The 24,537-nt window shown below is 47.0% G+C and overlaps 1 protein-coding gene across 2 annotated transcripts in view; it reads right to left on the bottom strand.

The window, feature by feature from the left end:
• The window catches only part of FAM185A (family with sequence similarity 185 member A), a 99,154-nt gene extending 75,151 nt beyond the window's left edge, over nucleotides 1-24,003 (bottom strand). Inside the window, exons 1-2 of one of the 2 annotated variants that reach the window (XM_040343478.1) lie at nucleotides 23,577-24,003; nucleotides 2,184-2,293 (exon numbers count right to left, since the gene is read on the bottom strand). In XM_040343478.1, coding sequence (XP_040199412.1) covers nucleotides 2,184-2,293; nucleotides 23,577-23,955 — 489 coding nt within the window. In that variant the 5' untranslated portion in view covers nucleotides 23,956-24,003. The remainder of the gene's footprint in view (nucleotides 1-2,183; nucleotides 2,294-23,576) is intronic. The other variant, XM_040343477.1, reaches the window with a different exon arrangement.
• Between the last annotated feature and the right edge of the window lie 534 nt (nucleotides 24,004-24,537).

Raw genomic sequence — 24,537 nt, 5'->3', positions numbered from 1 at the left:
ATATTTACAATATGCAGCTAGCAGGTGGACATACTGAAACTGGTGACAGGTTTTCTGCATTGTGTTACTTCCATGTTGTGAAGAGAGTATAATTTAAAGTGATTGTAAAGGTTCCCTTTTTTTTTTTTTTTTTATAACATGTCATACTTACCTCCACTGTGCAGTTCGTTTTGCACAGAGTGGCCCCGAACATCCTCTTCTGGGGTCCCACGGTGGCTATCGCGGCTCCTCCCCGCATTAGATAACCCCCTTCTGGGAAGCCCTTTCCCGAGGGGGTTATTTTGCAGGCGAACTCCTGTGTCATACACTTGAGGTCCATAGACGCTGAGTGTATGACTCGGCCCCGCCCCCTCCGTCATTGGATTTGATTGACAGCAGCGGGAGCCAATGGCTGCGCTGCTATCAATCTATCCAATCAATGCCAGGACTTTGTGGAGAACAGGACACCGGGCAGGTGAACTGGCTCAGGTAAGTTAAACAGGGGGCTGGGGAGGCGGTGATTGCCAGGTGTTTTTTCACCTTAATGCATAGAATGCATTAAGGTGAAAAAACACAAACCTTTACAACCCCTTTAAATACTAGCTATTAAATTCTAGTCACAGAGATATCAGTCTTGGACTCAACGGAGGGTTATTACCTCAAATTGGAGAGATTTCCTCTCACTTTCTGTTGGGTCTACACAACAAATCATATACAGATGGAAAAAAGGACAGACAGGAATTTTAACCATTCCTTATCGCCCATACACACGATCCGAAAATCGGACGACAGAGCGTCCGTCTTTTTTTGCTTGATGGTCGCAAGTAGAAATTAAATAGGTTACTAAAGTCCCGAAACTTTTCGTACGACAGAAGAAAAAAATTAATCGGAAGTGATGTCATGTGTTGTAATGTATTTTCAGACGACAACTATACTGACTAAACGAAAATCGTACAAGGAACATTTTCGTGCTTGTCCGATCTAATAATAATCGGATAAATTGTTGTGAACGGCTTTCGAAAGCTCTGTACCAAGGATCCGATTATGGTACTATTCTTCCTCGGTTGATATTCGGATCATGTGTACGGGCCATTACTCTACTCAAATAAAAAATAAAAAATAAATGCTAGCTTTAGATATATTTTAAGAAAAGGGTTTCTGGGAATATAAATCAATTTGAGCTAGTCAACAAGCTGTAAAGCAGCAACAATATTGGTACTGTCCTGTGTCACATTACAAATCTTGCAAGTTCTTTACTGGCATGACAGCCATTATATGGCTTACAGGGACTTATGAACAATTACTGTATGCAGCAATACCAAGGATTTGCACAAGACATATAGCAATGGAGTCACAGTACAGTAATTTCACTTGTATAGCAAACGTTCTTTACACCCATCACAATCTTACGTTTTAGGCGCCTACATACATACTTACTGTAATGCTAACTTTAAACTCTATGGCCCAGATTCTCAAAGGACTTACGACGGCGTAGTGCCATGTACGCCGTCGTAAGTCCGAATGAGAGCCTTTTGTATCTATGCGGCTGATTCTTAGAATCAGTTACGCATAAATTTGTCTAGGATACGAGCGGCGTAAGTCTCTTACACCGTCGTATCTTAGGGTGCATATTTACGCTGGCCGCTAGGTGGCGCTTCCGTAGATTTCTGCGTTGAATATGCTAATGAGCTAGATACGCCGATTCACGAACATACGTGCGCCCGGCGTAGCAAGATACGTCGTTTACGCAAGACATATGCCGGCGTAAAGTTACCTTTCATAAAGCAGGGGCAAGTCATGTTAGGTATGGACGTCGGAAACGTCGGAACAGCGTTGTGTTTTACGTCGTTTGCGTAAGTCGTCCGTGAATGGGGCTGGACGTAAGTTACGTTTACGTCGACTAGGCATTGAGCGGGCGTAACTTGATTTGAAAATTCGACGCGATACTGAGCATGCGCCGTTCAAAAAAAGCGTCATTTACGTGGGGTCCTGATTAGTTTACATAAAACACGCCCCCCTGTTCCTCATTTGATTTAGGCGCGCTTACGCCAGCAAAATTACGCTACGCCGCCGTAACTTTAGACGCAAGTGTTTTGTGAATACAGCACTTGCCTCTCTAAGTTGCGGCGGCATAGCGTAACTACGATACGCTACGCCCGCCTACATTTACGCTGCTGACTGTGAATCTGGTCCTATATTATTACCTTGACAGATTGTAGGACACTGTTACCCTTCTCAGTTTCTATTTGGCAGTTGTCGCACTCAATTTGTTTAACGTTCACACAACCCGATCCCAAAGTTTTGATGTTCACATCTGAAATGGATTGAGAAAAAGTGCAATTAGGACACAGAGAATATAGCACTAAAAAAATAACAATTGTAATGCCAAACTAAATCGTACAATGTATACATTACATTTCAAAAGGTTTTTCAAAACCACACACAGATAGTCAAAAACAAAAAAAGGTATTTGGACAGCGGCACTCCTGGAAAAAAATCGTAAATGTCCTTTAATGGTAAAATGAAATACACTACAATCCACAGCAAACAGTGAAAACGGGACACACAGCTAACATTTCGCACCGATACTCAGTGCTTACTCATAGCCCAAAACACATTTCAAAATGAGCATATAATAATAATAATAATAATAATAATAATAATAATAATAATGTGACCCAAACTAAAATTTACAGGTGCTGTTCAAGGCTCCACTGGGTTCTTTTATGTAGCAACCTAGTGCAGACAAGGCTCCTCCCCTCCCCCCAATCCAGCCATTTAATTATATGCTCTTAACAGGTTCTACTTACTTTTAAACAAGTTCAGTAGTCTTTTTTTTTTTTAGCACACTGTCTGCTAGGTTCAAATTCCACTAGTCAGGGAGGGCTCCTCGAGACTAGTCCTGGCCTCTCTAGCTCGTCACAGGCAGCTCCGACACACAGCTCTCTGTGCAGCGCTCCCCCCCTTCCGGCCGTGAGTGGAGTGACATCACGCCGCTGGAAGGGACCAAGAGACTCCTTCATAGGGGGAGTAAACAGGCTGCAGCAGACAGGAAAGGGAGCCGGGAGGTGACGGTCCCGGATGCAGGAGTGCACTCAGCACACAATTTGTACAGTGCCGCTGGCCGCCTCGGCCGTGGCAGAGCTTCACCTGCGGCTGCGCCCCCCCTCCTATACAAAATGGTACCGCCCAGGGCACCCATCCGCCCCTGCCTTGTACCGGCGGCCCTGTGTGACCTCCGCCGAACCCCCGAGACTCACCGAACCCCTGGGGTTCGATCGAACCCAGGTTAAGAACCACTGATCTAAACCATTCCATTGTAGCTCTGGCTGCATGTTTAGGGTCGTTGTCCTGCTGGAAGATGAACATTCGCTCCAGTCTCAAGTCTTTTGAAGACTCTAAAACAGGGGTCTCAAACTGGCGGACCTCCAGCTGTTGCGAAACTACAGGTCCCATGAGGCATTTTATTAATATAAAATGGCAGATAAAAAAAATGTTTTTGTGTTATTTTAAATGAGCCTTCTCTGACTAGCAAAAAAAATAAATATATACATATATAAATTGCAGCCTCACTATGCCATCGCATGCAGCCTATGTGCCATCAATTGTCGCCACTGTGCCCATCACATGCAGCCACTGTGCCCATCACACGCAAAGTCATATTCAATTTTAAAGTATCCAGTAATATATAGGGACATAGGATCCTTAAATATCTGGATATATATATATATATATATATATATACATACACACACACACACACATACACTCATGTACTCCCTGCCAAGTAATGTGAGAAGAAGGGTTATCAGGGACAGGGGAACATCTGAGGACAAGGAGATATATCACTCTGCAAGATCTGAAACTGTGCTTCAGATAAAGTAGTAACATAGCTGACAAGAAAAAACTTGCGCTATGTGTGGTGCATTGCAGGGCAATTCAATACACTGAACAAGTAGATGGCAATTCATAACACAATTAAAACACACATATTGTGGTGCTCGGTATTGCTAGATTCTCTGCAGTGTGTTGGTTCTAAAAAAAAAAAAAAAACGCAAGATTTATCTCCATTCTTAATTAAAAGGCTGTCCTAACAATAAATGTTTATTATACGATTCAATACAAGAGCGTTAGAAGGGCTGCTCATGAGGGCTTACAATCTAATAAATGAAAGTTAAAGGGGAGGTCCACACAAAAATGGAACTTCCGCTCTTTGTAGGGGGGGGTTGCAGATACATGTATAATACAGGTATTTGCACCCACTTCCGGCCATAGAACCTGCGGGGGTCTACGTCACTCCCCCTGCTGTCTTCTGGGAAGAACACATGTCCCAGAAGAGAACGGGACCAGTGAGGATGCGGAGCGCAGTAGGGAATCAGGAAATTAAGCCGCAACCCTTCACTTCCCGATTCCCTCACTGAGGATGGCGGCGGGGACAGCCGACCGATGTTTCGGCTGCCGACATTGCGGGCACCCTGGACAGGTAAGTGTCCATTTATTAAAAGTCAGCAGCTGCAGTATTTGTAGCTGCTGGCTTTTAATACATATATATATATATATATATATATTTTTTTTTAGGCGGACCTCCGCTTTAATGCACTGCAAAAGTGGGAAACCAGCCTTATAAATGAACCTTTTTATACTCTAGAACAGAATGAACAATAATGCTGGCCATACACTACGAAAGATCGGCCAAACCCATTTTCAAAAAACAAACATTCGGCCTTGAGCGCAAACAAGAAAACTTGTTTTTTTTTTTTTGGTTCAAAAAAGTCCCAACAATTATCGATTTTGTGCCCATTAACTGGTTGAAAAACAAATGGTTTAAATGACTGAATTACGGCAGATTTTTCGTATAGTGTTTGGCCAGCAGTCTAGTCGCCTGAACATATTCAAGAATAAACAGTTACAGTTTAGAAGTGCTGCTCATGAGGGCTTACAATCTAATAAATGTAAGTTAAAAGGGGAGGTCCACACAAAAATGGAACTCCTGCTTTTCAGATTACTTCCCCCCGGTGTCACACTTGCCACCTTTCGGGGGGGGAGGGGAGCAGATACCTGTGTAATCCAGGTATTTGATCTCACTTTCAGGCATAGATAGCCACAGTATTCGCAGCGACCTACTCCATGTCCGGCCCCTCCTCTGTTCCCCCCCGCTGTCTTCTGGGAGACACACAGGTCCCAGAACACAGCAGGGACCAGTGAAATTGTGCAGCGTGACTTGCGCATGCGCAATAGGGAACCAGGAAGTGAAGCCACAAGTCTTCACTTCCTGATTCCCTTACGAAAAATGGCGGCACCTCCACCCGAGGGACAGATCGGCTTCGGGTGCCGACATCGTGGGCGCCCTGGACAGGTAAGTGTCCATATATTAATAAAAGTGACACACTATATAAAAACTCACTCAATACATCCATGTCTACATGCTTATTTTGCTGAGAAATCAATTTGAAAAAAAAAATCCTCTATCATTTTTGGCCATCTTGAGTAAGGTCAAATGATTCATGTAGCATTTACTTACAGGAATCCATCTACCTTTAGCTCAAGCAAGCACGCAGGAGGGTGTGCTTAGCGGAGAAAACCCCTCCTCCACTCCTCATGAAGTCTCCCGGGATGTAGGACATCATTTGCTTAGGCCTGAAAACCAGGAAGCAACTGAAGAATATTATTTTTAAAAAAAAAACAGGTAAATATAATATACCTTCCTATGCTAGCATTGTTAGGATTAATAATGGTCAGTGTTGATTGAGAGTGTGAAGTTCCACTTTAAACTGCTCATCTTCAGCTTTTTTTTTTTACCTAGAACTAGGGTCTCCAAGCTGCGGCCCTTTGCTAGCCTTCATCCGGCCCTTGGAGCACTATTGCTTCCAATGATATGAGGCACTATTCCTCCCAATGACACCAAAAATGGGGCACTATTTCTTCCACTAACACCAATGATGGAGCACTATTCCTGCTCCTACTGACCACCAACACTGAGGCCGTGTTTAGTCTCACTGATGCTTGGCCCGAGGCATTTTCTACCCCCAATGGTCAGAATCCGGCCCCCCTGAAGTCTGAAGAACAGTAAACTGGCCCTTTGCTTGAAAAGTTTGGAGACCCAAGCCCTAGAAAATGCTTTGACTTAACACTTGTCCAGCTCTTTGTCAGAACATCCTGGAGTAAACAGTTTTAAAGCTGGCAATAGATGGATCAAAATGTGGACAGTTCAGAAGGAACTGGCCAAATTTTAATCCAACTATGGACAGGCTGGGTTTATTAAAGTCAATCAACTTCAGTACAACCAGCCTGTCAGGTTTTTGCATGCAATCATCGCTGGTTGCTATAGCCCCAAGCAGTAATCATTGTCTTCTGCAGGTGAGGAAGGCTCCCTGCTGGCAGAACACAATGGCAATGGTTTTGCACAGAGCTCATTCTCTTCTGGGGTCCTCCACCAGCACTCCAGGCTCCTCCTCTTCAGTGGTGCCCCCATAGGAAACTACTTTCTATGGTCGCACTTGTGTGGACTAGCTCCTGAGCCGCCCTGTGTGCATCCATTGACACAGAGTAAGCTGCTTGTCCCTGCCCCCCCCCAATCCCTTGTCATAGCATTTGATTGACAGCAGCAGGAGCCAATCACCCTTGCTGTTCTAAATCTGCTCAGTGAGGTTGGAGACAGTAATGAGAGCTACTGCTCTAGTGCACATCGCTGGTTTGGGATCAGCCTCTCGTAAATATAGGGGGGGGGGGGCAGGGGCAAATCCTGCTGCAGAGGTTTTTTTAACCTTAAAGGGGTTGTAAACCTTCCTGTTTTTTCACCTTAATGCATCCTATGCATTAAGGTCAAAAAACATCCCGACGATTACAAGTCCCGTGCGAAAATGCGCTGATCTTGGCCTGATCTTCTCGGCTCTTCATTGGATAGATTGATAGCACCGCAGCCATTGGCTCCCGCTGCTGTCAATTAAATCCAATGACGCAGGTGTAGGGGGGCGGGGCTGAGTCCGGCATTCGTGTCTATGGATGCAAATGCAGGACTCGGGAGCGCGCGCCCGCAGGGTAACCCTCTTGGGAAAGCGCTTCCAAGAGGGGGTTATCCGAGGCGGGGAGGAGCCGAGACAGCTGCCGAGGGACCCCAGAAGTCGAGGATCGGGGCTACGCTGTGCAAAACAAACATTGGAGGTAAGTAAGTATGACATGTTTGTTTCGTTTTTTTGTTTTTTTTATATTCAAACCTTCATAGGGGATAGATATTCTGTTTTGTGGTGTAAGTACACAATTTAACGTTTATAGGTGTTAAGTAATTGTGAGTATATCACATAGGATTAAATATTCACGGTAGCGCAATCCATATGTTTCACTGTTTATTTTGGGTAAATCACTACAGAGTGAGTAAGGCCCGGTACACACGAGCAAACATGTACGATGAAACCGGTCCGTCGGACCGTTTTCACCGTACATGCCTGCCAGAGGGCTTCTGTACGATGGTTGTACTAACCATCGTACAGAAGTCTGCGCGTAAACAATACGCAGGGCGTGTCCGCGTCGTCGCCGCGACGATGACGCGGAGACGTGGGCGGGCCTGCCATTTAAAGGCTTCCACGCATGCGTCGAAGTCATTCGACGCATGCGAGGGACGGCGGGCGCTCGGACATGTACGGTAGGTCTGTACCGACGACCGTACATGTCCGAGCGGGCAGGATTCCAGCGGACGGTTTTAAAACACGTCCAGGAATATTTGCCCGCTGGGAAAAGGCCGGCGGGCAAATGTTTGCTGGAATTCGGCCCGCTCGCGCCTACACACGACCGAACATGTATGCTGAAACTGGCCCGCGGACCAGTTTCAGCATACATGTTTGGTCGTGTGTACGGGGCCTTACACTTTTTTTGATTGCAGCAAACCACTCTACACAGAGTAAACAAAGTTTTGTTTCCATTTGCGCCAGTAACATCTTCACTATTATTTTACACATGCACAAGCATATAGATAGAGGGTGGGAGCTATAGAGAAAAATTGTTAATTTTACACATTTTGGGCTATTGCAAATGTTTAAATTCATCTGAAATGTTTGTTCTTTAGGGCAAGCAGAGTGTACACTTCCCATTAATTACAGGAAATAGCTATCAGTCCCGTTAAGAAGCAAACTTAAATACAGTATGCAATGTTTAGCACGGATGTATTCCCAGAGGAATATCGCTAAACTGTGTAATTAAGATGAGCGTTCCCACTTAGTAATTTAGATGGTTAAAGCGGATGTGCCACGAAAAAAAAATCTTAAAAGCCAGCAGCTACAAATACTACAGCTGCTGACTTTTAATATTAGGACATTTACCTGTCCTGGAGTCCAGTGCCGTCCGCAGCAGAGGACGAGCGATCGCTCGTCACTCTGCTGCTCCCCCCGCCATCCTCAGTGAGGGAACCAGGAAGTGAAGCGCTCCGGCTTCACTGCCCAATTCCCTACGGCGCATGCGCGAGTCGCGCTGCGCTGCCGATTGGCTCCCGCTGTGCTCTGGGAGCCGAGTGTTCCCAGAGCACAACGGGGGGAGGACGGGAGGTGACGTTCTGCCCGCAGTTTACCCGAAACTGTGTGGCCGGAAGTGGGTGCAAATACCTGTCTTTAGACAGGTATCTGCACCCCCCACCCCCCTGAAAGGTGTCAAATGTGACACCAGAGGGGGGAGGGTTCCGATCAGCGTGAGTTCCACTTTAGGGTGGAGCTCCGCTTTAAGAAGAGAGGAAAAAAAAAACAACAGGATTTATATTAAATTCAGTCATTTCCCTTTCAAAGTAAGGATGCAATACACAAATGTAAGTCGCTTCCTCACCAAACTACTTTAAAATTCAGTACTAAATTGAGTTATTGTCTATACATGAAAGAGCACCATTACCAGTCACAAATGGGCATTAATAAAAATACAATCACTTTAATGACAGGAAAAGAAGCAGACGTGAATATTCTTTTCAGTGTAGCAGATCTCCAGTAGTAAGGTACGTGCAGATGGGAGGAACCACAGAGCATGGTGGGGAAGCAGATGTCTGACATACCCTGAAGTGTCAAATACCAAAGCAACACAGTAAAAGGTTTAACATGATCCACCGGAAAGGTGAGTATATATACCGTATATATCGTCTTTAACATGCTTGGCAAAACTGTTGACATTGACAGGTCATAATAACTAGATATTTTTAAGCCTCACAAATGCGCTTCTGGAAGAATGGTCAAACATTCCCATAGACACATTCCTAAACCTGATGGACAGCCTTCCCAGAAGAGCTGAAGCTGTCATAGCTGGGTGGGCCAACTCAATATTGAACCCTACGGACTAAAGCCTCGTACACACGATCAGATTATCGGACACATTTTCATACATTTTTTGTTGCATGCTAGTCTCATTTCCAAAGTGAAGATGCGACTTTCATACGAAAATTCTCATATGACAGAATTCAACATCAGAAGTGAGGTCATGTGAATTGTTTTGTATGTATTTTTTCGTTTGAGCATGCATAGTCTTGCTCTTGCGGTTTTTTTTACAGACGAAAGCTGTACTATTTAAACGAAAATCGGACGTTGTGTTCACGTACATAACATTTTTTATAGCCTGCACATACAGTTTTAGTCATCCGAAAATTCGTAATCGGCTGTCGAAAGTACCATACTAACGATCCGAAAATCGGTAAATAGATTGTTGGATGAAATTTTACTTCCGAGTTTTTTATCCTGTGTTCGGGCTTTAACCACTTCCCGCCCAAGGACGTCATATGACGTCCTGGACTTTCAGTGGGGATATCTGAATGATGCCTGCAGCTACAGGCATCATTCAGATATCCATCTCTTCAGCCGGCGAATCTGTGCACCATAAGAACGATCATAGCGGCAGTTCCGCCACTTGATCGTTCTTATAGGCGGCGGGAGGGGATGTCCCCCCCACCCGCCGCCATTCCGGTGCCTCTCCGGGCTCTCCTTTGCCATCGGAGACCCGGAGAAACGATCCACCGGCGTCGGATGGAAAGCATAGAGTAGATCAGTCATCTCTACGATCGTCGGAGGTCCGGGCGCGATGTTATGACGTCACGCCCCGGAATGTAAACACAGCCGTAATCGCGGCTGAAAGCATTAGATCTGTGAATTTTTTTTCACGATCTAATGCTTTCCAGCCTGGAGGAGAGATGTGGGGTCTTATTGACCCCACATCTCTCCATAAAGAGTACCTGTTACGAACCATTCCTATTACAAGGGATGTTTACATTCCTTGCAATAGGAATAGAAGTGACCAAAAAATAAATAAAAAAGTCAAAAAAAGTTTAAAAATAAAGAGATTTTTAATACAGCTTACCTGTAAAATCTTTTTCTTGGAGTACATCACGGGACACAGAGCGGCATATTCATTACTATATGGGTTATATGGAGTACCTTCAGGTGATGGACACTGGCAATCTCAAAAACAGGAAGTGCCCCTCCCTATATAACCCCCTCCCATAGGAGGAGTACCTCAGTTTTGTAGCAAGCAGTATGCCTCCCAAAATGGTCCCCAAAAGAGGGGTGGGAGCTCTGTGTCCCGTGATGTACTCCAAGAAAAAGATTTTACAGGTAAGCTGTATTAAAAATCTCTTTTTCTTTATCGTACATCACGGGACACAGAGCGGCATATTCATTACTATATGGGATGTCCCAAAGCAATGCTTACAATGAGGGGAGGGAGAACATCTTCCTAAGACAAAAGGATTTAATTTAGAGATATACTCAAATCATAATAAATCCAACTTAGTTGAGAAAAAATAAATTTTTAAATTTAACTCAAAAGGGAGCCCCCCGGAATCCGAGGGTCTCAAACTGCAGCCTGCAGCACTGCCTGCCCAAAGGCTGTATCCGTATTCCTTCTTACGTCCAACTGGTAGAATTTTGTAAACGCGTGGACAGAAGACCAGGTTGCCGCCTTGCAAACTTGAGCCATAGAGATCTGGTGGTGTGCTGCCCAGGAGGCGCCCATGGCCCTAGTAGAATGAGCCTTTAATGATAACGGAGGAGGCAACCCTTTCAAGCCGTAGGCCTGAGTGATTAACTGTTTAATCCACCTCGAGATGGTGGATTTTGCAGCTGCCTGCCCCTTCTTGGGCCCATCCGGTAAAATGAACAACACATCTGTTTTCCGGATCTTCTCTGTAGCTTTAAGATAGGCCTTCATGGCCCTGACAATATCCAAGGTATGCAGCAACCCTTCCTTTCTGGAAGTAGGTTTAGGAAAGAAGGATGGTAATACCAAATCCTGGTTTAGATGAAAACTGGATATAACCTTTGGTAGGAAGGAAGGATGAGGGCGGAGAACGACCCTGTCCTTATGCAAAATAAGATATGGTTCCTTACAGGATAAGGCTGCCAGTTCCGATACTCTTCTGGCGGAAACTATGGCGACCAAAAATACTAACTTCCTTGTCAGTAAAACCAAAGGAATTTCAGCCAACGGCTCAAAAGGTTGTTTCTGTAAACTTGACAGAACAAGATTTAGATCCCACGGACAAAGCGGGGATTTAACTGGAGGATTAATACGTAAGACCCCTTGAAGGAAGGTCTTAACTAGCGAGTGGGTGGCCAGCGGCCGCTGAAACCACACTGACAAAGCTGAAATCTGTCCTTTGATTGTGCTTAATGCCAGTCCTTTATCCACTCCTAGCTGGAGAAAACTTAATACTCTATCGATGGTAAACTTGCGAGAAAGCCATCGCTTGGACTCACACCAGCCTACATAGGCCTTCCAGACCCTGTAATAAATCACCCTAGAGACCGGTTTCCTGGCTCTGATTAGGGTAGAGATTACTTTCTGAGACAGACCTCTACCCCTGAGAATCAGGGATTCAGCTTCCAGGCCGTCAAATTTAGATGCCGTAAGGCAGGGTGGAGGATCGGACCTTGCGATAGCAGGTCTGGCCGTAGAGGAAGAGTCCAAGGGTCTCCCACTACCATCTTTAGGATTAGTGAATACCATGCCCTTCTGGGCCATGCTGGAGCTACCAGGATGACTGGTATGTGCTCCACCCTGATCCTGCGCAGCAGGCGGGGTAGTAACTGGAGCGGGGGAAATACATAAAGTAGTCTGAACTGATGCCAAGGGCAAACCAGCGCATCGGTTCCGCAGGCCATCGGATCCCTTGAGCGGGATATGAACCTGTCTAGCTTCTTGTTGAGTCTTGATGCCATGATGTCCACGTCCGGCACTCCCCATCTCTGGCAGAGTGTCTGAAAGACCTGTGGATGTAGAGACCATTCCCCCGGCAACAGAGTCTGGCGACTTAAAAAGTCCGCCTGCAGGTTGTCCACTCCTGGAATGAATATCGCCGATATGCAGGGCACATGAGCTTCTGCCCATAGGAGAATCAAGCTCACCTCTCTCTGAGCGGCTTGACTCTTGGTTCCCCCTTGGTGATTTATGTATGCCACTGCCGTGGCATTGTCTGATTGAATTCTCACCGGGAACCCCTGCAACTTGGACGTCCAAGCCCTGAGGGCTAGTCGAGCAGCTCTGAGCTCCAAGATGTTGATGGGCAACTGCTTCTCTGGCTTTGCCCAAGTGCCTTGGCGAGTGCAACCATCCAAAATTCCTCCCCAGCCTGTTAGGCTGGCGTCTGTGGTTACTATCTTCCAAGCCACTGGGCTGAAAGACTTCCCCTTCAGTAGATTCTGAGGGTCTAACCACCAACACAGACTTTGTCGGACTCTTGATGAGAGCGGCAAAGGGATATCTAAGGCCTGTGGCCTCCTGCTCCAGGCTGACAGGATGGCTGCCTGCAGGATGCGAGTGTGGCTCTGGGCGTACGGTACCGCCTCGAATGTGGCCACCATCTTGCCTAGTAACCGCATACATAGGCGAACAGTTGGTTCCTTCTTGCTTAGAACCAGTAGAATTAATTCCTTGATGGCTTTGACTTTTATCAGAGGCAGAAACACCCTCTGTTGTTCTGTGTCTAATCTCATGCCGAGATATTCCAACTGCCTTGTGGGCTGGAATGCTGATTTTTCTCGATTTAGGACCCAGCCGAACCTCTCGAGGTACTGAACTGTGAGGGCCACTGCTTGTTTCAAGCCAGGAGACGAGTGATCTATGACTAGGAGGTCGTCCAGGTATGCTAGGATTGTGACCCCTTGAATCCTTAGATTGGCTAGGATTGGAGCTAGGACCTTCGTGAACACCCGGGGGGCCGTAGCCAACCCGAAGGGAAGCGCCATGAATTGGAAATGACGTAGAGCCACCGAGAAGCGTAGAAATCTTTGATGTGGCTGGTAAACTGGAACATGAAGGTAAGCATCCTTTATGTCTATGGATGCCATAAAATCGTCCTTCTGAAGTGCGGCAACTACTGACCGCACGGATTCCATCCGAAATGAGCGGACCTTTAGGTATGCATTTACCATTTTTAAGTCCAAAATTGGCCTGACATCGCCGTTGGGCTTTGGGATAATGAATAGGTTGGAGTAGAAACCTAGCCCCTGTTCTTGGACTGGTACCTCTACTATTACCTCCTGAGAGAGTAGATGATTCAATGCCGCTATTAATGCGGCTCCCTTCTTTGGATCGTTTGGTACTCTTGACTCCTGAAAATGAGGAGGAGGAAACTTTAGGAAGTCTAGTTTGTAGCCTGTAGCCACGGAGGACCGTACCCATTTGTCGGGAATGCTGGCCTCCCAAACCTCTGTAAAGAGACGCAGTCTTCCCCCCACCTTCGAGGGTGGGGGCGCCCCTTCATAAGGCCGGCTTGGGGGCTGGCTTTGCTGGCTTGCGAAACCACTGCTTCTTGCCTGCGCCGGCCTGTCCCTGCGACTTGTTAAAATTTGATCTTGCAGGAGGCCGTCGATACTGTTTGGTATTGGAGGGCCCCTGCCCAGGGGAGTACTGTCGTTTAAACGCAGGCCCCCGAAACTTCTTCTTGGTGGGCAAAAGAGTACTTTTTCCGCTTGAAATGGTCTGGATGTATTTGTCCAGGTCTTCTCCGAAGAGTCGTCCTCCATGGAAGGGGAACCCTACCAGGAGCTTCTTGCATGGGGGCTCTGCCTCCCAGCTCTTTAACCATAAGAGTCTTCTCATATGGATAAGGGATAATGACAGACGTGACGCTTGCTGGATCGAATCCTTAATCGCATCTACCGTAAATCGTATGGCCCTAGGGACGTCCGAAAATTCTTCTGCCTGCTGGGCAGGAATAAGTTTAAGCATCTGCTTAGCTTGATCCGATAATGCTTGCGCAACCCCAATTGCAGCCACAGCTGGCTGCACTACTGCCCTTGCAGTAGTGAAGGAGGTTTTAAGTAGCGTTTCCAAGCGTTTATCAACCGGATCCTTGAACACCTGTATGTTTTCTACAGGGCATGTTAAAGACTTGTTAACACATGAGATGGCTGCGTCTACAGCCGGGGCTGCCCATCTCTTGGAAAATTTCTCTTCCATAGGATATAAGGCAGAGAATCTCTTTGGTGGTACAAAGATTCTATCTGGCTTGGCCCAATCTTGGAACATTACTTCCTCTAGTAGAGGATGGATCGGAAAAACCGCATTGGTTTGAGGCGCTCTTAGTGAGCCCAAAGCTGAGACCGTTGATACTTGGAGATCTGGTACTGGCAAGTTGAACGTCCTATGGACCAAGTCTGTTAAAACTTGAACCCACCAGCTCTCCCCTTGGGAGGCTGCGCCAGATTCCTCCGTACCCGGATCCTCGATCCCTGAACCTACTTGGTCCTTGTCCAAGAGGTCTTCCCATTCCTCTGCGGAAGGGACCTCCTCATCTGAGGGTTCACGCTCGGGCGACGGAGATCTATTCCGTTTTCTGCCCCGCATAGCCTTGGCTATCATTTTTTCCATTCTTTTTTCCATCTCCTTTAGAGAGGTGGACAGTACCTCGTCCGTGACCACCCTAGGGTTGGACTGACCCGTGCCAGCTCCAGCCCCAGATCCCGATGGTCTCACCAAGGCTCCTTCTGGGGAAAGTAGCGGTAAGACTTTGTCCGAGACCCCGGACCCTCTGGGGGAATCCCCACCTTTTGTACCCTCCGAACCAGATGCCATGGTACAATACCGAGGTACGCCCGCTACTTAATGGTGTTTGGGAAAATAAATAGTTGTTGCCCACAAACCCTTTCTGGGGAAAAAATGCCTTTCCTTATTAATCTTGGTTTGTTTCTCTTTTTTTTTTTTTTTTTTTTTTTAAACCAAAGAAAGAAAAACCATTCTGTCCCCCTTTAGTAGTATTTGCCAATAAAAACTGCTGAAAAGAAAAAAGAAACCCTATCTTTAGGGTGAAAGACAGTCTTTTTGAAGACTGTAATACTTTTCTTTGGCCACTGTGTGTCCTCGGCGCCCCACTCTGCCGCTCTGGTCCTTCCTCTCTCAGTTCCAACACATCACTGAGCTGGGAACTCTTTTGGAAGGGCCGCCCCTTCCTTTTACCTACGGGCCCGCCCTTCCCCTTCAGAAAAACGGCGCGAAATTGCGCCCATATCACGGGGACGCGCGCGGGGGGGGGGGGGGGAGGCCCACACGAGGAGGTCAGAGGCTGATCCTGCCGTCCAGGCCAGGATCCACAGAGCGGCATTTATTTTTCTGCAGCAACCGCCTGGACCTCTCTGAGCAGGCTTGCAGGTAAGAGCATTCACTCTCTACATAAGAAACCTCAATAGATTCCCAGGGGCTTCTCTTAAGAGAATTGTCACTATACACACAGGCCCTTTTCAATGCTACTAGCACCAGTTGCAATACTACCAGGGAGGTCACAATTATGGGGATTATACACATATATGGTCATCCTATCTTTAAGATATGTGACTCACCTTGCCAGATGCAGCGCATAAACCATAGGCATGTCCCGCTGTGACCTTCCCCCAGACAAAACCTGCTGCGAACCAAGTTCCGCAAGTTTCCCCTTCACTTACCTGCTCCATGCCGCAGGACTTTGCACAGCAAGAGGTCCAATCTTCCCCCATCTCCGTGGGGCGTCTAGACCTTCAGGCCCTGGGTTCCTATGAAGGATCCACTGTCCTGGGCCCATATAGCACCCTGGCAACAGAAACATTAGGCCCCCAAAGGTTTCTAAGTTCTGGGCCCAGAGTCCAGCTCTCTGTGACAGAAAGCATTATGGGCTATACCCCAATGGTTTGGGGTCCGGTTGCTGACCACTTTAGCACTGAGGCCTTTGGACAGAACCGGTTAGCCCACCTTAATCCCAAGGATGTGGAGGCAAGCTAAACCATGACCAACACCTAAGACACTGGCGTAAAAAACTGAGGTACTCCTCCTATGGGAGGGGGTTATATAGGGAGGGGCACTTCCTGTTTTTGAGATTGCCAGTGTCCATCACCTGAAGGTACTCCATATAACCCATATAGTAATGAATATGCCGCTCTGTGTCCCGTGATGTACAATAAAGAAAAAATAAATTGAGTAAAATAAAGAATAAAAAAAAAAAATTTAACACCCCTATCCCCGGTAGCTCGCATTAAGAAGCGAACACACACATAAGTGCCCCCCACACATGTAAACGCCGTTCAAACCACACATGTGTGCGTTAGAGCGCCAGCAACAATTCTAGCACTAGAACTCCTCTGTAACTCTAAATTTGTAACTTGTAAAAAAAAAAATAAGCGACGCCTATGGAGATTTTTAAGTACTGACGTTTGGCGCCATTCCATGAGTGTGCGCAATTTTAAAGCGTGACATGCTAGGTATCTAATTACTCTGCGTAACTTCATCTTTCACATTATACAAAAAAATTGGGCTAACTTTACTGTTTTGTTATTTTTTAATTCATGAAACCGTTTCTTCCTTAAAAAAAGGCGTTTGAAAAATTATTGCGCAAATACCGTGCGAGATAAAAAGTTGCAATGACCGGCTTTTTATTCCCTAGGGTGTCTGCTAAAAAAACATATATAGTGTTTGGGGGTTCTGAGTAATTTTCGAACAAAAAAAAAATTATGATTTCTGCATGTAGGAGAGAAGTGCCAAAATAGGCCCGGTATGGAGATGGTTAAGACTGGGATGCCGTTACAGTTCATGTGCGTGTAAAGGCAGGTGTCTCAATACTTTTGGTAATATAGTGTGTGTAGACACAAAAATATTGGCACCCCTGCATTTCTGTCAGATATTGAAACAATTTTCTGGGCAAAGTGGTGCATTAAACATTCCGCCATTCTCATGTTTATTTATTTTGTTTGTATTGGTATGACACGAAAGTGGAGAAACAAAAAGCCAAATCTGACACATTCCACACAAAACTCAACAAATGGACCGGACAAAAATGATTGGCACCCTTAATTTAATATTTGGAAGCAAACGTCTTGGAAAAGATAACTGCAATCAATCGCTTCCTGTACCCATCAGTGAGTTTCTTGCATCTCTACTGGAATTTTGGACCACTCTTCTTTCACCAACTGCTCCAAGTCTCTCGGAATGGAAAGGTTCCTTTTCCCAACTGCTGTTTTGAGATCTCTCCACAGGATCTCTATGGGATTCAGATCTGGACTTATTGCTGGCCAGTTCAATACTCTCCAGCACTTTGTCTTAAACCATTTCTGGGTGCTTTTTGATGTGTACTTTGGGTCATTGTCCTGCTGTAAGACCCATCAACTCTGACGGAGACCCAACTTTCTGACACTGGGCCCTACATTGCACCCCAGAATTCTTTGGTAGTCTTCAGATTTCATAATGCCATGCTTCCAGTGAAGACATCCACTGCCTGAAACAGCAAAGCAACCCCAAAACATCAGTGAACTTCCACCATGTAATCTTTGATCGATTTTTCTCTTTCGTCCACGTCTAGTTACAGTGCCATGGGCTGTAAGCGTCTTGACAATGTTGCACACAACAACACAGGAACATTAAAGGAGTTGTAAAGGAAAACATTTTTTTTGCTGAAATGACTGTTTACAGGGTATAGAGACATAATAGTTAACTGATTCCTTTTAAAAATGATTAAAAATAGATAAAAATCAATCATATAATGTACCTGCAGTTTCTAGTTTCGTTTTTGCATGTTGTTTCCTGCTTCTGTGATGTACAGAGCTACAGAGCCAATACAGGGCAGTGATGGTTTGGAAAACTAAACTGATTGGTGCTGAGGGGTTTTAGACACACAGTAATCACACCTCCTTGATTAGTGACCACAGAGAGAAAGCTCCCAGTACTGTGGTTATCAGGAAACAGACAACCAGGAAGTGTGGAGATCAGAGAAGAATTACAGCAACTTGAGAGCAAAAACGAACAACGAGGACATGAAAACAGCACTGCATTAAGGTAAAGGAAGCTATTAAGATAAAAAAAAAAAATCCAGCCTGGAGTGCTGGCGGAGGACCCCAGAAGAGAATGAGCTCTGTGCAAAACCATTGCCATTGTGTTCTGCCAGCAGGGAGTCTTCCCCACCTGCAGAATACAATGATTACTGCTTGGGGCTTAAGCAAGCAGCGATGATTGCATGCAAAAAACTGACAGGCTGGTTGTACTGAAGTTGATTGACTTTAATAAACCCAGCCTGCCCATAGTTGGATTAAAATTTGGCCAGTTCCTTCTGAACTGTCCACATTTTGATCCATCTTTTGCCAGCTTTAAAACTGTTTACTCCAGGATGTTTTTTTTATAGATAGGCAGAAGATCCGACATGTGTAAGGGACTTACACTGTCGGATCTTAGGATGCAGTACCGCAGCCGCCGCTGGGGGCATTTCTCGTCGAAATCCAGCGTCGGGTATGCAAATTAGCACTTACGGAGATCCACAAAGTTTTTAAGCTTCGTTTTTTCTCCGTAAGTATTAGTTTGCCGTTGCAAAATTAGGGCTGCTTTTACAAAGTGTAAAGTTAGTACACCATGTAAAAGTAGACCCTTCTTTCCCGCGACGCTGTCAATTTTTTATTTTTTTTTTATTTTTTTCCGCCGCATCTCTTTTTTTTCCCGATGCAACTTTTTTTACCCGGCGCGATTCACAAAACTCGGCGTAACGTAATTTCGCGCAATGCACGTCGGGAAAATCGTGTCGGGAGCATGCGCAGTACGTCCGGCGCGGGAGCGCGCCTAATTTAAATGGGACTCGCCCCATTAGATTAGGAACGCCTTGCGCCGGACGGATTTAAGTTACACCACTTAAAATTTCTAGGTAAGTGCTTTGTGGATCGGGCACTTAGGTAGAGATTTTGCGGCGGTGTAACTTAAATGCCAAAAGTTAAGTTACGGCCTGTTTTTGTGGATCAGGCCCTTAATCCGGCATTTCCACAATTCTATGTAACAAGTGCAGAGCCGTTCTCTGCTCAGAGAGCGCTTAAGCAGCTAACCTAGAATCATGATTCACATGCGTGTTTTGACCAAATTTTTTGTGAGGTCTCACGCTCTGGAGGTTGCCTAAGGCCCCTTTCACACTGGGGAGGGAGGCGCGGTGGCGGTATAGCGGCGCTATACCGTCGGATTTGCCGCGGGATTCGGCCGCTAGCAGTGCGGTATTAACCCCCGCTAGCGGCCGATAAAGGGTTAATACCTCTGCAGAGGCGCATTGCGGGCGGTATTGCCGCGGTTTCCTATTGTTTTAAATGGGAAGGAGCAGAATACACGCCGCTCCTCTCACCGCGCCAAAGATGCTGCTGGCAGGAGATTTTTTTTCTCTCCCGCTAGCGCATCGCCTCGGGCTTTCACATTGAGTATGCAGTGCAGGAGTTTTTCAGGCGGTATAGCAGCGCTATTTTTAGCGCTGTACCGCCTGAAAAACTCCTCAGTGTGAAAGGGGTCTAAGGGTGGGGAGTGTGGACACCGCAACACAATTCATGATTGCTTCTATCAATGAAACCAATATTATATGTTTGATAAGGACTTTTTATGCCATATACCGTATTTATCGCCCTATAGCGCGCACTGGCGTATAGCGCGCACCCCAAACCTAGAGGAGAATCCTAGGGAAAAAAAATAAATACTGACAATTTACAGATACTTACAGTTGCCCGGCATCCATCGGCGGCCTTGTCCGGTCCGGCGTCCGTCTGCGGCATTCGTGGTGTCCTCCCCGCTTCTCCCGCACTGTCGCCGCCACCGACATATACCGAGTGCAGTACACTCAGGTACACTCGGCCACGCTCGGCTCCTCTCGCGGAGCCGAGTGTGGCCGAACCCAGCCGAGTGTACTGCACTCGGTATATGTTGGCGGCAGCGCTCAGAAAGCAGGGATCGGCGTATAACGCGCACCCGCGATTTTCCCCTGATTTTAAGGGGAAAAAAGTGCGCATTATACGCCGATAAATACGGTAAGTTGAACTGACCCTATATGAATGAATGAATGAAAACGTATATAGCGCAGCACATGCGAATTTAATCGCCTCTGGGATAGGATATTCACAATTTGTACGCACTATAGCACTTTATGTTTCACGATATATTATATAATAGTATTACTATTAGAGGTAGACCGATATATCGGTCGGCCGATATATCGGCTGATATTTGGCTGTTTTTGTGAAATCGGCATCGGCCGATTTTTGTGAAAGAATCGGCCGATTAGCGGCTAAAGTGTCCGGCCCGCATGGCCGCCTGCCCTGCAGAACTGACCCCACTCCCATGTATCTGATTCCTCCATCTGCACGGCCACCACAGAAGGGACATAGATTTCACTGGCATCGCGCCGCCAGCCGTGCCCCGCCCCCTCCCTCGGCTTGCTGTATTAGGGACAGGGAAAAAACAAACAATCATTGGCTTACAACTGCTGCCTGACTAATGTAACTCCCCCCAGCAGGAATGTCTTCCTTCCCTGCTGGCATTACACCAAGTTCTAAACAATGATTGGCTGATCAGCTCATCAGCATGCACCTAGCCTATTAGGTGCATGCAGATAGATTTGGATTATGATACCAGCATGTATGGAGGGTAAGTTGCCCAAATTATGTGCTACTGTGCCCCCCTGCAGAATTTATTAAAACTCCTTTTAAAAGGGAAACCTGGCTGAGGCTGGCATTAAGAAAATGGATGAGGATGACTTTGGGTGGAAATGAGTTACATTGTGGAGATCCTTCTCACAATGTAACTCTCATCCCCACACAGAGTCATCCTCATCCATCTTCACAATGCAACACAATCATCTTCATCCCCACCCAGCACCATCCACCCAACTCCACAATGCATCACCACAACGCATCCCCACCCACGCCCAGCACCATCCATCCCACTCCACAATGCATCCCCACCCACGCCCAGCACCACCCACCCCTCTCCACAACGCATCCCCACCCACGCCCAACACCATTCATCCCTCTCCACAACACATCCCCACCCATGCCCAGCACCATCCATCCCTCTAAACAACACATCACCACCCACGCCCAGCACCATCCATCCCTCTCCACAAAGCATTCCCACCCACCCCTCTCCACAACGCATCACCGCAACGCATCCCTACCCACGCCCAGCACCATCCATCCCACTCCACAATGCATCCCCACCCACCCCTCTCCACAATGCATCCCCACCCATGCCCAGCACCACCCACCCCTCTCCACAACGCATCCCCACCCACGCCCAGCACCATTCATCCCTCTCCACAACACATCCCCACCCACGCCCAGCACCATCCATCCCTCTCCACAAAGCATTCCCACCCACCCCTCTCCACAACGCATCACCGCAACGCATCCCTACCCACGCCCAGCACCATCCATCCCACTCCACAATGCATCCCCACCCACCCCTCTCCACAATGCATCCCCACCCATGCCCAGCACCACCCACCCCTCTCCACAACACATGGCTGTGGAGGAGGCGGGTACAGAGAGGTGGCTGTGGAGGAGGCGGGTACAGAGAGGTGGCTGTGGAGGAGGCGGGTACAGAGAGGTGGCTGTAGAGGAGTGGGGTACAGAGAGGTGGCTGTAGAGGAGGGGGTACAGAGAGGTGGCTGTAGAGGAGGGGGTACAGAGAGGTAGCTTTACAACCACCTCTCTGTACCCCCCTCCTCCACAACCACCTCTCTGTACCCCCCTCCTCCACAACCACCTCTCTGTACCCCCTCCTTAAAATGACTAAGATTGTATTTTTTTTCTTTTTTAATAATTATGAGGTGGCACTGATGGGCTGCACTGGTGGGCACTAATGAGGTGGCACTGATGGACACTGATAGGCTACACTGGTGAGCTGCATTGGTGGGCACTGATGGACACTGATAGGCTGCACTCCACCTCTCCACCCTAAACAATAACCTCCTCCCCAACCTAGATTTTCTGAGATAATAAAAAAAAAAGAAAATCGGCCTAAAATATCGGCCGCAAATATCGGCCTAAAATATCGTCCATCGGCCGCCCCAATTTTGAAATATCGGCATCGGTATCGGCCAGAGAAAAACCCATATCGGTCGACCTCTAATTACTATACTTATAAATATAAGCACTTGCAGATATAATTTTTACGGATTTGAGGTGTGTGATTTTTGTTGATGTAACAAGTGTCACGGGATATGCCACTGTAATCGTTTTTTTGTACACCGCATTTCAGTTTTAATTTTAGTATTTTATTTTCCACCATTGGCACTTTAATATTACTGCTACCTACAGAATAGTAGGGAGACAGCGCAGCACAAAATGTTATATTTATGTGATTTTTTATATTGTCAGCACCCGTTAATTAATACAAGTGAGTTTAGTTACAAACTGCAAGAGCGGCACAAACATGGAATGCAATTATTTTTTACAATTCTGAGAAGGTGCCAATAATGTTGTCCAATCCATTCTTGGAGTTTTGCGTGGAATGCATCAGATTTCGCTTTTTGTTTCTCCACTTTTTTGTGTCCTACCAATACAAACAAGAGAAAGAAACACGAGAATGCCTAAACAATTGTAATTGCAACAATTTTCTGGGCGAAGTGGTGCATTTTAACAGAAATGCCTGGGCACACCCCCGATCACCTGTGTGGTGCCGATTGCCCTGCTGATATTTCACCAAAGTCCCCCAATGGGGCTCCTAAAAATATATATTTTTTAAAACTACCGACACCGTCCACTGCCCTAATGACACCAACTCACACCAAGTGGCGCCCGTTTATGTAGGGCGCCGCCCCCTAATACATGTGCCCGCCCCTAATCTAAATGCAGGGCACCAGACGCATAGATTCCAATGTGTTTTTTTTTTTTTTTAGAAGCACATGATTAGAGCCAGATGCTCTAATTGGCTTTAAAAAAGGGTGGGCTTGGGGCGCAGAGCACTGCACCCTGAGCCCACCCACTTGTGTGACAATAGCGAATGAATATTCATTATTGTCTTCCTGATTCTCCTCCCAGCCAATCAGGAAGCGAGTGAGACCCAAATGGCCGAGGGGAGAAGTGATTGTATTGGCCGCTGCGCCAAGGGAAGCCGCAGAGGAGGACACAGGAAGGAGCTGAAGCTGCCCGCAACCTAGATGGGGTAAGTACGGGCATCTTGTTTGCCCGCCCCCCCCCCAAAATTTATAGCACCACCTGCCACTGCTCATACCTACCAGATTATATATATATGAGATAGGTGTGAGTTAGTGTCAGTAGGGCAATGAATGGGGTCAGTTGGTGAACTATCAGCAGGGGAATGAGGGCGTGTCCAGACACACCCCTGCGCACGTCTATGATATATATACACAGCGCCCCCTCCCGGCGTACCGAAGCGGAGCGGGGTGGTGACCTCCACACAGCTCCTGCTGTCGATGTCCTGGGAGGTGATCTGGACCTGCTTGGCCTCCTCATCATAGCGGACATCGATGTTGTCCAGGTCCAGCCCCCGGTGTACATTGCGGTCCACCCCTCTCACCAGTACAAACACTCGGTCGCCGTCCGGGTAGGTGAGGGGGTCCTGCGGTCGGACCCGGACATCACACGGCAGCTTCACCCTCAGGCTGCTGAGCGGGTTGACGATTAGAGTCCACTGCTTGAGGGGCTTATTGTGGGCCGCCCCGGTACTCCCGTGTCTGCAGGCTGCCCGCCCACTGACTCCCAACAACCGGCACCAAAAACCGCTGCGAGAGACCAGAGACACCATCATCTCGCTGTACCAGCCATGCAGCCTGTGCAGCGCGGGGGCTGCCGGGAGTTGTAGTGAGAGAAGCGGTGGGAATGTATGGAATGTGCTGGGCGGGGAACTACATTTCCCACAATCCCCGGCCCCGGGTGAGGGACGTGCTGGGGGTGTATGTGTTTACTTGCTCTAGCCGTACGTCAGAGGCTGCCCTGTGTACTGTACTGTGTACCCGGAGCTGGAAACTTTAATGACTGCGAGAGTGTAAACAACACACTGGAACATCTACAGCCCATGGCCCACTAAAGCGATCTATGGGCTCAGCTGAGATAATATTTGGGCGATAATTCTTACTATAGTAATGGCAGTGGTGTATTCCTTATATCTTATTGGCTGCTATTCATTCATTAAACTTTTGTGTCCTTATCGGCAGGTTACAAAGTCCCACACCTAATTCATGAAAGCTTTGCAACAGTTGTGTGACAGTTTCCGATGGTTATGGGATCACTGTGTAGTAAATAGCAGGGCATGTTTGCATGCAACATTCCTTCGCCCTGTCATTGGTTGCCAGGGCGCTGATGAGAGCACCACTTTATTGGTCGCTAGGAC

The sequence above is a fragment of the Rana temporaria genome, chromosome 3, assembly GCF_905171775.1.
Source record: "Rana temporaria chromosome 3, aRanTem1.1, whole genome shotgun sequence".
In the NCBI taxonomy this organism is placed as follows: Eukaryota; Metazoa; Chordata; class Amphibia; order Anura; family Ranidae; genus Rana; species Rana temporaria.
The sequence above is the reverse complement of the archived record's forward strand: the minus strand, read 5'-3'. Positions and strand labels throughout refer to the sequence as shown.